The sequence below is a fragment of the Mycteria americana genome, chromosome 22, assembly GCF_035582795.1.
Source record: "Mycteria americana isolate JAX WOST 10 ecotype Jacksonville Zoo and Gardens chromosome 22, USCA_MyAme_1.0, whole genome shotgun sequence".
NCBI lineage: Eukaryota > Metazoa > Chordata > Aves > Ciconiiformes > Ciconiidae > Mycteria > Mycteria americana.
The window spans coordinates 2,990,358-3,004,012 of NC_134386.1; the positions used below are offsets into that span (position 1 = coordinate 2,990,358).

Consider the following 13,655-nt stretch of genomic DNA (forward strand, 5'->3'; position numbering starts at 1 on the left):
CAGCATGAGGGGGTGATTGAGCTGAATTTGGGGTGCCACATCACTGCACCCCGACGCCGGGAGCACCCAGCACCTCCTCATCCACGGGACGGGTGCGCCCAAGGGTGCTGCTTCTCCCGGCAGCTGCCCCAATACAATTTCAGGCTATTCAGAAAAAAAAAAAATTGTACTTTCCTGTAATAATATTGTTTTTCCTCTTTTCAGCTGATTTCTTTCTTTTTGCCTTTTCCCCCTCCCTCTCCTCCTTGCCTCTTCTAATCCGTGTTCTTCCCTTGTCCCCTCGCGTGAGGCAGTTTGTTGGCTTGGCTGTGGAGTTGGGATTACGGATGGACGTGGGCTCCGTTTCTCTTCCAGCGAGGTTGTTTTTGGGTTTTTTTTTTTTGGTTGTTTTTTTTTTTCTGCCACAAACCGCTTTACTCCACTGTTTCATTTTTAAAAATAAAGAGAAAAAAAAAAAAACAAACAAGCAAAAAAAAAAAAAAAAAGGTGTTTGTGTGTTTTTGTGGAGTTGGGGGGAGGAAAAAAGAGACAAATAAAGGGGGGGGGATAGAGAAAAAAGAGAGAAATAACGGGGGGAGTAGGGAAAAAAGAGAGACGTAAAGGGAGAAATAAGGAAAAAAGAGAGACATAAAGGGGGGAAATAAGGAAAAAAGAAAGGGGGGAAATAGAGAAATAAAGGGGGAAATAAGGAAAAAAGAGAGAAATAAAGGGAGAAATAAGGAAAAAGAGAGACATAAAGGGGAAATAGGGAAAAAGAAGTAAAGGGGGGAAATAAGGAAAAAAGAAAGGGGGGAAATAAGGAAAAAAGAGAAATAAAGGGGGGAAATAAGGAAAAAAGAGAGACATAAAGGGGGGAAATAGGGAAAAAAGAAAAAAAGGGGGGAAATAAGGAAAAAAGAAAGGGGGGAAATAGAGAAATAAAGGGGGAAATAAAGAAAAAAGAGATAAAGGGGGGAAATTGAGAAGGGGGGAAATTGAGAAAGGGGGGAAATACGGAAAAAAAGAGAGAAATAAAGGGGGGAAAATGGGTGTTGAGGGTTGGGGATGAGGAGTCGGGGTGACAGCGGTGAAGCTCGGGGCCATCGCAGGGGATGCTACAGCCAGTCCTCGGTGCCGGTAGCACCCAAACGGGACCGGTGCTGTGATTTAATAGGGTTTGTAGAATAATTAAGATAATTTTCTTGCCTGGGGGTGGGTGCTGGGAGCGGGGGATGGACCCTCTGCAAAGCCCCCCCCCCCCCCCCCCGCTCCCCGGGGGATGCTGCTCTATCCCGGGATGCTGCTCCCCAACCTCTCCGCAGCCTCCGGACCCTCCCGGGTGGCTCAAGGGCACCGAGAGCGACCGACCGGTCGCTCTCGGTGCCCTTGAGCCACCCGGGAGGGTCCGGAGGCTGCCCGCGGCGGGGGGAGACGGGACGGTCCTCCCCCCCTCCAAGGTCGGGTATGGAGCGGAGCGGGGCCATCCCCGTGGTCCGCAGACGCGCCGCACCGGCACGGGCGGTACCGGAGGGCGATAGGAAGCAGAGCCCCGTTGTCATGGGGGGAATGGTCTACCGGACCGGGACGTGGGGAGAAAGGGGGGGGGGGAGTGTCACCCGTGGGCGGCGGTGGGGCAGACTGAGGGTGCGGCGGCGGGCTGTGGACGTAGCGGTCCCATGGTGTAATGGTTAGCACTCTGGACTTTGAATCCAGCGATCCGAGTTCAAATCTCGGTGGGACCTCCTGAGCTTTTTGCCCGCTTCCGCCGCCGCTCCGGTAAGGCGGCGGGAGGTGGCTGCGTACCGGGCCGGGGCGGGGGGGGGTGTGCGGGGAGGGGCAGCTCACGGTGTCCCCCCGCTCCGCGCCCTCCCGGTCCCCGCCGGGCTCCATTTTGTGCGGGGGCACCGGCTCTTCACTGCGCATGCGCGGGAGCGGCGGGGCGGGGCAGAGGCCATAGCGCTCTCTCTCAGCTTCCGGCGCTGATTGGGCGCGCGGGCTGACACTCTCACCTCCCCGCGCTGCTATTGGCTGGAAGCGCGCTCCGCTCCGCCTCCCATGGCGTTATAGTGTAGCGACGCCGTCTCCTCACGGCTCCGTCGTGGCGGGTTCGCGAACGCGGGTGGGCGGTGTGAGAGGCCCCGGGGAAGCGGCCCCAAGGGCCCGGCCCTGGCTTAAGCCGCCGTTGGGCCGGAAGCGTCCCGAATCCCTTCTGCGGCAGCTTAGCCGGCTCTGACGCAGGTTTCCAGCTGTTTAACGTCGATTAACGGGTCAAGCCCCTCCGAGCGCAGCGAATCCGGCCGCGTCCGGGTGATCGCCCCGGATTAGAGGCAGCCCGGGCTCTGCTGGCCCTGGAGCCAGGCCCCGGCAGAGGCCACCGGCCCTGCGACCCTGGCCCTCGCTGCTGCAAGAAAGACAAAGGCCGCGGGCGAGCTGGCGGGTTTATTTAGCGAGAAAGAACAAAACCACCTGTATTTTTGTCTCTTTTGGCTAGGGAGGTGCGCGGAGCGGAGGTGCTGGCTGCAGGGGAGCGGTGGGGAACCCCCCGCCTGAGGAAGAGCCTCGTCCTTGTGCCCGTCCTCGGCTGGGGAACCCCCATCTTGGAGCGTCTGGGGACAAAGTGCCAAGGGACCCCCTCTGCCCCATGGACTCGATGCCGAGCAGGGCCAGCCCATGGAGGAGACCAAGCAGTGGCCCGGAAGGCAGGAAAATGCCGCTCCAAGTGGGGTCGAGAGCAATTTCCTACAAGCACAGCATGTAAACTACGGCCAGGCCCGTCTCCACGTGCTCCTGGAGCCCCAGCAGCAGCCACCAGCATCACGGTAGACACACGGCCTTCCCAGCAGGCAGCAGGTACCTGCTGCACCATCGCCTCGTCCCAAACCCTGGGTGGAAGAGGGTTTGTTCCTGCTCTGAGTTTGCAGCCGTCGTCTTCGCTGTGTCTAAATCTGCCATGGGACGTGTGTAACCTCCAAGCAGAGGCTGGCTGGGCCTCGGGGGAGTATTTCACCGTGGGCCCGAGGGCTGCTGCGATGTCAGAGGTGGGCTAGCATGGAGCAGAAGCGGCATGGGGACAGCCTGTGGCAGGGCCGGCACCTGAGGGCCTCTGCGAAATAAAAAGAGCTGCTGCTTCTGCTTGGGGTTGATCATCTGGGGAAGTTTTGGAGACTTTTCCCAAAGATAATATATAGCTGTAATGGATTTAAAAAAAAAAAAAACAAAAACAAAAACAAAAAACCCTAACACCACCACCCCCCAAAAAAAAAACCCCAACCCAAACAACAAACCCCACAAATCTTCCCCAAAAGTATCACCCTACTGAACTCGGAAGCTGGCTGTGCCCAGCTGATGTGCTTTTTTTCTATCAAGCAGGGGATGAAATTTGTCCTAGAAAAAAGCTGCCCTTGGCAGCACGAGGCTCGTGGCCTGGAGTTGCTAGCTTAGGGCTTGGCAAGTCCTGTCTTGCTCCAAGGAGCTGCTGCTCTCCAAACCTCCTGCTCCAAGTCATCCCTGTCACTGGTGGGACGAGACTTTGCAGCCCCTCTGCCCGTACAGGGCTCGGCCGCCCTTCCCTGCCTGCCTGCAGCATGGCTGCAGCAGCAGAGGGGAGCTGACAGTGAAGCGCAGGCAGCGCTCAGAGCCACCATGGTCGAAGGCAGGACCTGACAGCCCTGGGCTTGCTTTCCCAGAGCTGCCGGGGGGTTTCCAGGGGAGGAAGCGAGACCAAGAGGCAGAGTGAGGGTTTGAACAAGCTACCTGGGGCCTTGCTCCTTCCCGTGCCCTACCCTGTGTCGGGTGAAGCCCACCCAGCCCTGCTCTGGCCATCCCCTGGCTCTCGATGCAAGGCGCACGGTGGGTGCGAGCTGTGGGCTGTAGGAGTGGTGGGCAGCAGTGGTCACGGGCTGGGGGGATGTCCAGGAATAAAGAGAATAAAGTTTCAGACCCCTGGAAGCCTCAAAGCAGTGGGGCGGGTATTGCCCCTCTGTGCCAGGTGGGGAAACTGAGGCACTGAGAGGAACTGACTTGAGCAAGGTCCTGCCGGGAGGCTCTTCTGCAGCAAGCGGCGGCTCAGCTCCAGGGTTGGGCTGCTTGGATAATTCTCAGACCAGACACAGCTCTGTGGTTTCATTAAAGCCCAGTTTGCTGCTGGTTGCTAAAAAAATGCAGAAGTTTTGCTTGCAGGAAACCAAATGTAAATCAGCCGTGAGAGCACAAAAGCACACGCTGCGCTGGCTGCTGAACCTCATCTCCGGTGGCAGTGGGGTAATTTTTTTTTTCTTTTTTTTTTTTTTAATTTTTTCTGTTGCCTTCCTTTAGATGTGCTACGCTTTGGTTCTGGACTCCCCAGTACTGAGGTCAGACTACAGGGAAAGCAGGTTTCTGACAGTCTTGGCTTGCACACGGGAACATCCCTGTGCCCCGCAGTGACAGCGGCGGGGGGGGGTCAGCTTATTGTACAGCCGCCCTTCTCCTTAAAGGGGTTCTTGTCCTCGGGGACTCCTTTCAGCAGCGGGTCCTCGCCCGCCATGGACTCGATGTACTCCTTGATCTCTTTGCCGGTCTTGGAGACCTGCCAAGGAAGGAGATGCTCTGTGTGGGTTATGGGAACGAACCCTCGCTGCAGAGCTGCGCTCCCGCTCATCGGCTGCCTACGAACCCGTTCACGCAGCCGGGAGAGGGGAACCGTGGCCGTGAACATCCCACCTAGCGTGGGGTGTCCCCGAGAGCATCCCCGGGGTGCTATGGGCACCTTGCTGCGTGCGGGGCTGCAGTTCCCAGGCTCTGGCACGTGGGCATGTTTGCCTCGAGGGGAGAGGTGTGAATGCATATGCTTCTGCCTGTATTGCAGGTTTAATTTCAGGGGCTGTGGGGTTTTTTTTGTTTTTCCTTTGCAGCATAATCGGGTCAGGAAGTTACCCCAGGGAATGGCCGCTTTGTGTTTTGGGTGAAAAACTCACCATTTGCCTCTCGTTCTTCACCTCCTTCTTCAGCTGATCCAGCTCCATCTTCAGCAGCTCCTTCTCTGTCATGTCCTGAGCCATTTTGCCCTGTAATCACAGGGAAAAGGCGCATTATTAGTATCTAGATGGGCTTCTCCTAAGGCACATTAGGACTATTGCTTTGGCCCTAATTAATACTATTGCAAACGTTGCTAATGTCTCAGCTACCCCCATGGCGAGACAGGGGCTGATGCTAAAAAAAAAAAAAAAAAAAACAACAAGGCAGGAGGCACCTTTCAAAACCCTTCTTGTAACATCTACCATAACCACATTTTTGTTTGCTTGTTCTCAGCAGGCACATCGAGCGACAGATGCAGTTTGAGGGCAGCGGAGGAGGATCCAGCCTGGTTTTTAAAGAGGTCTTTGCTACGACAGCGGCTGGTTCCCCAAGGCACGAGGTGGCCAGTTCAGCGGGGCCACCGCCTCGGGGCTGTCGGAGCAGCAGCCTCACGGGAGAACCTGGATGCCCAGGTCTGCAAACTAGACCTTCCTGATCTGTGTCCTGTGCCTGGGCAAGAGCATCTTTGCACGTTTTCTAAGGAACTAAAGATTTTTTTTTCTTCTCTCCCCTCCTTATGCCCACCCTCCAGGTAAGTGCTAACATGGATTGAGGCCCCTTCATTGCTGTGAACTCGGCTATTTGCACGCAGAGGTGTCGCTTGCTGCGACAGAAGGATTTTTGGAGCTGTGCGTGTTGCAAAAGCCCAGCTCTTTTTTCACGAAAGCCCATCCAAGGGTTACGTGAGATTCCCGCACAGCCGGCCTGTGCTGCTGAGATCCGTTCCCATATTTAAACTTGGGTTTGAAAGCCTGGCCACAACCTTTTAAATAAAAAAACCTAAATGTGATTAAGCTGAAACATGCCTTGGGCCTGCTTTGGAAGGCATCAAGCTTGCGTGCCCTGGACCCCTCTGGTTTTCTGCAGCTGCTCTCATGGCGTGTGCACCCAGTGCTCCTCTCCCCATCGATGCCCTCGGCGCACAGCCGGCCCCGGGAGATGCTCGTGGCAGAGCACAAGGAGCCGAAAGCCACGGCACAGCCACGCTACCAACCCACGGAGGAGGAGGTGGCTCCCAAACCGCGTGGACCCCACGGTGCCATTTGTACCTGGAGGGATCAAGCCGCTTACCTCTGGGGACGAGGGGCTGCCCCTCTCGGCGGCGGAGACGTTCAGAGATCCATCCGAGAGGAGATGCCGTCGACTGGACCCTCGCTCTCTCGATCCAGGCTTGAAGACTCCTTCAGCTCTCTGGGAGAGTAACGGGGAGCAGATGTCTTTGGTCCTTAAGCTGATAATGGACTCAAGTGAATAAGCTGGTCAGGTGTCGGGCATTAGCCTCAAAGCCTGGGGTAATCGGCGGTGGGGCTGTGGGGAGGGGGAGGATGGATGGGGGAGGATGGGGGAGGATGGGGGAGGTGGAGAAGCGCTTTGTGGGGTGGGTGACTGGGGCAAGCGGGAAGCCCTTGAGCCCCTGGCATGGGTGTCCGCGTCCTGCGCTGGCTGGGACAGAGGGGCTGTCCCCTGTGGGCATCGGAGCAGCTTTCGTGGCATTTAGGAGGGGATGGAGAGGGGGGCAGCCGGGGCGAGGGGAGCTCTGGGGGCTGGCGCAGCCTCGTCGGGGGCCAGGAGCAGCTCGGGCAGCTCTTGGTCCTTCAGGGTGTGAGGAGCTGGGCCAGTGCTGGAGGAAATTCATCATTTCCCTTGTCCTTGTGCTGGTGAGGCTGTGGGCTCAGGAAGGGCCAAGCCCTAACGTGAGTTTTGCTCCTGTTTGGCTGGTGCAAAGTGGCTGGGGCCGAGGACAGAGCCCGGGAGGCCCCGAGGAAGCGCCTGCGGGAGGAGGAGGAGGAGGAGGAGGAGAAGAGGGTGGAGGGGGATTTCCAAGCACCGGGGAAGTGGGAATTTCCTGCCCTCGACACAGCCTCACCCGTGGGGATGTGAAACGTTGTTAGCGAAGCACGGAGAAGGACACGCTGTCCTGGGTGAGGGAAGGATGGGTGCCCTCCGCGGGGTCACTTGTCACATCCCTCTGTGCCCTGAGCTGAGCGAGGACCGGGTGACTGGGGCGTGCAGGGTGCCCGGGGCTTTTCCAGGGAGGAGGGCCTGGCAGTCGAAGCGCTGCCCTGGGCTCTACCTCTTGCCTGGCTGATAAAAGTGAAGGGAAGGAACTCGCCCTCCCTGGATGCGACCAAGCCAGGCTCAGCCCCACACCTACTGGGAGGGCGGCAGTGGCTCATGGAGGGTGGGCTGGGTGGCAGAGATGGGGGTCGGGATCTTTTTTAGTTGCTCACCCCCCCCCCCCCCCCGCACCGCCAGTTCCTCCATGACTCACATCCTTCACCACAGCAGCCGCTCTCATCCCCTGCCCCAGCGGGGTGACCACCAGCCGTGGCCGGGGGCTGCCCCCCGACACGTCCCCCGTGGGGTTGGGACCACGCTGGCTTCCTCCCCGCTAGCCCCCCACCTTTCCTTGCTGCACCCGGTTCTCCTGAGGGTCACGATGTGAAGGTGGCCAGGGCGAGCTGCACGCCTGCCTGCGGAGCGTCCCTCGAGGGGACGGGGACACCGCGGCGCCCGCGGGCCCTGCGTCAGCGCTGCCGCGAGCTTCAAAACCCGGCGCCGAGGCAGCCGGGGAGGAAGTGGGCGCTGAGCCCTGCACCATGTCGGAGCTGGAGCAGCTGCAGCAGCGCGACATCCCGGCCGGCCGGCAGGTCCTGCGCGACCACCACTGCAACCTCCACAGGGTCGCCGACTACTGCGAGAGCAACTACCTGCAGGTGAGGGGGACGGGGACGGCTGGGGACGTCGTGGGACGAGCTGTGGCTTGGGGGCTGGGCACGATGCTGGAGACGGCCGGGAGCCCTGATGAGATGCTGGTCCCGGAGGGGTGGCTGGTGGGTGACGGCGAAGGCTCTGCCCTTGGAGACGGGAGCCTGAGTATCCCTGTCAGCTTCCTACCGAGCATTGCATGCCGCTGTTTGTATTTTCTTGTCTCGTGCCTCAGTTTCCCCTCTTGCTCCGCAGCAGCTTTTCTGCTCAGCTCTCAGGGTGGGGTTTGCCATGAAGGGAGAGTCCTCCGGGGGTTTGGTGCCTCTAGAGAAGCCCTGGGAGGGGACCAGGGACACCGGCCCCGCCGGGGCTGTCCCCAGGGTTTCTGAGGTGCCTCCTGGCAGGGCAGAGGCGAGCTGGGTGCCTGCACCCGCGGAGCAAGCGTGAAGCTCTGCTGCTGTCAGCTTCCCTCCTCCTCCTCCTCCTCCTCCTCCTCCTCCCTGCCTGGCCCCCCCTGAGGGAAGAGGGGGCAGGAGCTTTTGGGATGAAATAGGAGGGAAAAGGCTTGTTCTGGCCCTGCTTGCTGGGGAGGGTGTCTTGGCCGGAGGGGTCCCTGCGTGCTTTGCAGAGCCCGTGCCGGCGGCCTCGCTGGCTCGAGCCAGACGCCGGGGCTGCTCCCGAGGGCTTGGACCCACTGGAGCGGAGCTGAAGGGGAAACGTGCTGAACTATTCAGAGAACTGAGACGCTGTCCCCAGCGCGGCTGGTGGCATGGCCAGCTGTCCCACACGGAGCGGGCTGTGGCGTGGCCAGCTGTCCCCAAGGGTGGCAGGAGGCTGAGCTGGGCGCTCGGCTCCGGCCCCTGCCAAAACAGCAGCACCCCGGGGAGGAATCGCGGTGAATCCCCAGTGCCGGAAATGCCGCACGCCGCTGCCTGATGGGTGCCCGTGTGTCCCCCCGGCAGAGCCGGAGGAAGTTTGATGCATGTGGAAAGCAGAAGGAAGCGTCTTTGCTACCGTGTGACTCCAGCGTGAAGACGGAGGGCAGCGGCGGCTGCATGGGGTGGGCTCGTCCCACCGGCTGGCTTTCCCCCTCCAGGCGAGTGACAAGCGGAAGGCGCTGGAGGAGACGATGGCACTGAGCACGCAGTCCCTGGCCAGCGTGACGTACCAGGTCAGCAGCCTGGCCACTGCCTTCCTCCGGTTGCTGGACCTGCAGGCGGCCGAGCTGCGGAAGGTGGAGGCCGACGTCGGCTGCGTGGCCCAGGTGGGACCGTCCTCCGACCGGTGCCGGCGTGCGCTGGGGTTTGGGTCCTGAGAAGGGGGTGAGCTCTGGGAAAGGGGGTTTGAGCAGCTCAAGGGGGCTGAAGACCCTCCTTCCCCGCAGCTTCAAGAGCCCGTCAGCCCCCCCGTAGCATCGCCTTGCAGTGGAAATGCAAGACCATCTCCTTGCGTGGTGGTAGGGGTCACCCAACGCATCGTGGGGGGACAAGTCCATCTGGGGCTGGGAAACTGGTCTGTGGGGTGTTCTCCCAGTCTGGGAACTTGCAAATCCCAGTGGAGGGGACCGTGGGAACTGCCCGGGAAACCTCAGAGGAGCCAAAGTGGAGTGATGGGGCTCGGAGTGTTGGCTTGGCTGCCACGCTTTCCCCTTGCTGGGGCCTGGCCTTGTCCTCCCAGAGCTTAGGGACACCGATGAGGAGTCCTGTGGCCACCCGCCCTCTTCATGGCGCTTGGAAGCTGCCTGGAGCTTTTCCAGCCGTGGGAGGAGATGGGACCCCATGGCCAGCGCTGGAAGCAGCCAGAAAACAGCTTATGGGCGGCCAAGCTCATGCATCCCCCCCGTCACGGCCCCGTCCCGTGTCCCCTGCTTTAGGAAGGGCCAGATCCGCTGTGGTGGCATCAAGGGCATCACTCGCTCTGCTGTGGTGGAGCAGAGCAGGATCTGCCAGCGTGGCTTCGGCCGGGCCAGGGGGTTCAGGCTCAATCCCGATCCTTCCCTGCAACCCCTCCCTTAGAGGCAGGGAGATGGGGCTGGGAAAGGTGGTGGGACTTGGAGGGGGCAGCAGGAGGTGGGGAGAACCTGGGATGGGACAGTGGGGACAGTGTCATCTCCGCAGAGGGTTGACATGCACAAGGAGAAGGTGTCTCGCCGGGAGATCGGCTCGTTGACCATCAGCAAGAGGTTCCCATCCTACCAGAAGATCGTTCCCCCTCCCAGCCCGCCCTGCCTGGAGCCCTACTACAGGAAACCCCTCAACTTCAGCATCCTGGACGACATCGGCCACGGCATAAAGGTCAGCCCAGGGCTAGGAGGATGTCCTGCAGGGGTGAAGGGGCTTGGATGGGCTTTCTCGGTCCCCGATGTCCCCAGCATTGCACTGATGGGTGCATAGGTGGGCTCAAACCCCTCCTCGATGGAGAAGTGGGGTCTGTCCGTGCCCCGCAGCCCACGCCGGGACTCATCCCGCTGGGGCTCGGCGATCCCAGCTTGGGGAGGGAAACCGAGCAAAGGGAAACCGAGGCACACAGCGCTCAGCAAAAGCCATCAGCGCCGCTGGGGCCGGTGCCGAACCGTGACGTTCTCACCCCCACGATGCCTTTCCAAGCACCAAAACCGCCCGCGCAGGAAGGTGCCGGGGGGGGGGGGGGGGGGGGAGGTTCGGCAGCCTCGCAGGCGTGAGCACCCAGCGAAGCCGCAGCGGGGGAAGTAGCGGCGCTGGGGCCACGGTTCACACGGTGGCGGGCGCCTCTCGGCCGCCTCCGCACCGCCGCGCCGGCGGCTCCTTCCACTCGGCTGCTCCCGTCACGGGGGGGCCAGTGGAGAGCTCGGGGTGCTGCTGCCCACGGGGGGGGGGGGGGGTCGCAGCCCTCGGGTGCAATGAGTCTGTGGGGCAGCTGCCCTCACCCACCGCGTCCCTGTGTCTCCCTGTGCCCGCAGGACCACAGCACCCAGCTGTCCCGCACGGGCACCCTGGCTCGGAAGGGGATCAAGTCGGCGGCGCAGGCTGCGGGCACCCTGGGGTGAGGCTACGGGTGGGGACGGATGAGGGGTCGGGGGCTTTGCCCTTCTGTGTCACCGAGCCGGTGACGGTGGCAGGGACAGAGGCACGAGGTGCACCGTGGGCTCGCCCGATGCTGCTGCCATCGGGGTCCCATCCCCATCCCCGTGCCGAGCCGCTGGCCGGGCTGGGGGCTCAGCAGCCGCTCTGCCCGCAGGAGAAGCACCCGCGTCCCCGAGCCCGTCCGGCCGCCCGTGGTTCCCGAGAGCAAGCTCTCCGCAGCCTCCTCCACCTCCTCGCTGACATCCGTCAGGTACCGGCGCTGCCCGGGGGGTCTGGAGGGCCTGGGCGGGTTGGGAGAGCCCAGGGCAGCCACTGTCACCCCGCTGCTCGGGGGAGGTTCTGCTGCAAAGGGGTTTTGATGAAAAATACGGATTTTGGGGAGTGGGAGATTTGCTGCCCTGGGCAGTGCTTATTTCTGGAGCAAAATGCTGTTACAGAGAAGGTCCCCGATGGGGAAACTGAGGCACAGAGCGGGGAAAGGGCTTGTATGGGGTGTATACACGTACGCTGGGGTATCCTGCCCACCGTGACTGCAGCAAGTGGCATCCTGTCCTGTCCTGGGGCAAATGTCTGGGTTCAAAGGGTGGGGGGCAGAGGCAGCCCCCCGGCCTGGCCCCCCCCACCCTGACACCACCACTCCTCCACCCTCAGCTCAAGCGGAGCCCCGGCAGCCCCTGGCGAAGGCGTCCCTGTGCCGCCGCCGCCGCTCCCCTCCCTGCCGGGGCCATCCCCGCCGCCTGCGGCTGCCGTCCCGCCGCCCCCGCCTCTCCCCGGGGACCTGCCCCCGCCGCCGCCGGGGGACCTGGCTGTGCCCCCGCTGGACCTCGTGCCCCCAGGTGAGCGCTCGGAGGTCCGGGGATGCTCAGCACGGGGGGTGAGTGGGTGGGGAGGTGGGGGCTCCGTGTGGCCTCTGCTCCCCATGGAGCCCTTCGTCCCCCATCGATTTTTGCGGGGGTTTTGCAGCCCCCGATGACCTCGAGCCGCCGCCGCCACCACCACCAGCTTTGCCCGACTTCGAGGATTTGGCCCCACCGCCGCCGCCCGCCGCAGAGGACCCCCCCTGGGTCCCGGAGAGCTACCTGGAGAAAGGTACGGTGGGTTCCCCGGGTCCCCCCGATCTCTTTGCCGTGGTGCTTTTGGTTGAGCCCCCGCCCACAACCACGGCACCGAGGGCCCAACTGCCCCGGCGTTGGCCAGGGCTGGGATGGCGAGCGATGCCGTGGTCTGCTCACGTCCCCCGCTCCTGCCCTTCCTGGCGGTGGCCTGTCCCCCGTGGTGGCCTCGCCGGGCTCCATGGCCCCCCTCTCCTTCCTCTCGCAGTGGTGGCCGTCTACCCCTACACGCGGCAGAAGGACAACGAGCTTTCCTTCCAGCCCGGCGCCCTCCTCTTCGTCACGCGGCGGTACTCGGACGGCTGGTGCGAGGGCGTCATGGGCGAGGAAGCAGGTTTCTTCCCTGGCAATTACGTGGAGCCCTTCTGAGCAGCGAGGGCAAGCAGCCCCCATGCAGCCCCCAGCCCAGATCGGCCGCATCCTGCTCCTGCTCGGGCAGGGCTGCGCTTCGCCTTTGAATTTTGGCTTTGCGCAAGCTGGGGTTTTGCGCAGCTCGGCCCTCGCGTAGGCAGCCAGACCGGGTGCCGCTGCCGGCACCGCTGCAGCCTGGCAGCCTCCGGCACCCAGAGCATCCCCCCGCCATCTTCCTTCTCTTGACGTTTTTAATGACAGCAGCACTGGCTGCTGCCGGTGCCGGGAAGGTTTAGCACCGGGCCACCGCGGCTCTCTCAGCCGATGGAAACGTTGGTCCCGTGGGCCCATCCCGGCGCTGCTCCCGGCCCCGCGGGAGGAGCGAGGGCAGCGCAGGACCAAAGCGCAGATACAGGAGACGGGGCCGAACGCCCGCAGGGACAAGGAGGAGAGCAGCACCCGGCTGCGGCCCCCGGGAACCTGCCTGACGTCCCCAGCAGCTTGAGACGCAGAGGGGGATGAGCCGAGGCCCAATCCTCCACCAAAGGGGTCCCCGTCGGGTCCCCCGCAGAGCATCGCTCGTAGCCTGGCCCTGCTCCGCTGCCCCCCCTCCCCTTCACCAGCCCAAGGAAGAGAAACAACACGGATGTGCGACGCAGCCATTTCACACCCAGGTTTATGTCCTGGATACAAACAACTTGTCTATCGGCAATATATAGATAGATATATCTATATACATATATATGGTTGGTTTTTTTTGTTTTTTTTTTTTAATTCCATGGCTTTAAGTTCCACACAGTTGAACAGGCTCCGGAGGAGGAAGAACAAAGAGGAGGGGGTGGGAAATGAAATAGAGGAGGAACAACTCAGGGCTGCTTTGGTTATTTCCTTACTGCTCAGGTTTGCTGTCAGGGTTTTCTACGCTTTGGAGGAGTTACGAGCCACCCTCAGCGGCCAGTAAGGCTGTGGATAAATCCAGGAGAAGCCAACACCAGAGAGCAGTGAATATTGTAGGTCCTCCCTGAAGAGTGCAATTAGAAGGGGCAATTAATACTGCAGTGGGGCAGGGGGACGGGGGGCGTGGGGGGGTTGACCTCCGGGGACCTGATGCCAGGAGAAGTGCTACAGCACCACACCTCCGGGGAGGTTCGGCACCTCTCGACCAGGTCAGGAGGGAAATTCCCCCCCCCCCCTCCCCCCCCCGGGGTAAGAGGGGAGTCGATATGATCCAGAAAAGACGAGGAAATGACTGGTAATGGCTGAGGGCCAGGAGGAACCTGTCTGCCCCAGGGACACGGGGGATGTTTTGATGCTGTCGCCGTGCCCCTGCCCTGGGCAAGTAGGTGTGGATGGGCTAGAGGAGGTTGTTGGGGTCTGTGTCCCCCCC

The 13,655-nt window shown here is 61.6% G+C and overlaps 2 protein-coding genes and 1 non-coding gene across 3 annotated transcripts; 2 read left to right on the top strand and 1 right to left on the bottom strand.

Annotated features, from left to right (window-relative positions):
- Nucleotides 1–1,649: 1,649 nt before the first annotated feature.
- TRNAQ-UUG (transfer RNA glutamine (anticodon UUG)) lies at nt 1,650–1,721 on the top strand. Its single transcript has one exon. It is a non-coding gene; the product is annotated as a tRNA-Gln (tRNA).
- Nucleotides 1,722–4,420: 2,699 nt separating this feature from the next.
- Nucleotides 4,421–5,018, bottom strand: GNGT2 (G protein subunit gamma transducin 2). Its single transcript, XM_075522857.1, has 2 exons — nt 4,935–5,018; nt 4,421–4,546 (listed from the first exon to the last, which is right to left on the bottom strand). Exons 1-2 carry the CDS (start codon nt 5,016–5,018, stop codon nt 4,421–4,423), a joined length of 210 nt encoding a protein of 69 aa, XP_075378972.1.
- A 2,614-nt stretch (nt 5,019–7,632) lies between these two features.
- ABI3 (ABI family member 3) lies at nt 7,633–12,392 on the top strand. The gene is made up of 8 exons (XM_075523250.1): nt 7,633–7,751; nt 8,840–9,007; nt 9,861–10,037; nt 10,682–10,764; nt 10,960–11,055; nt 11,457–11,641; nt 11,769–11,894; nt 12,126–12,392. Exons 1-8 carry the CDS (start codon nt 7,635–7,637, stop codon nt 12,284–12,286), a joined length of 1,113 nt encoding a protein of 370 aa, XP_075379365.1. The 5' UTR covers nt 7,633–7,634; the 3' UTR covers nt 12,287–12,392.
- Nucleotides 12,393–13,655: the final 1,263 nt, after the last annotated feature.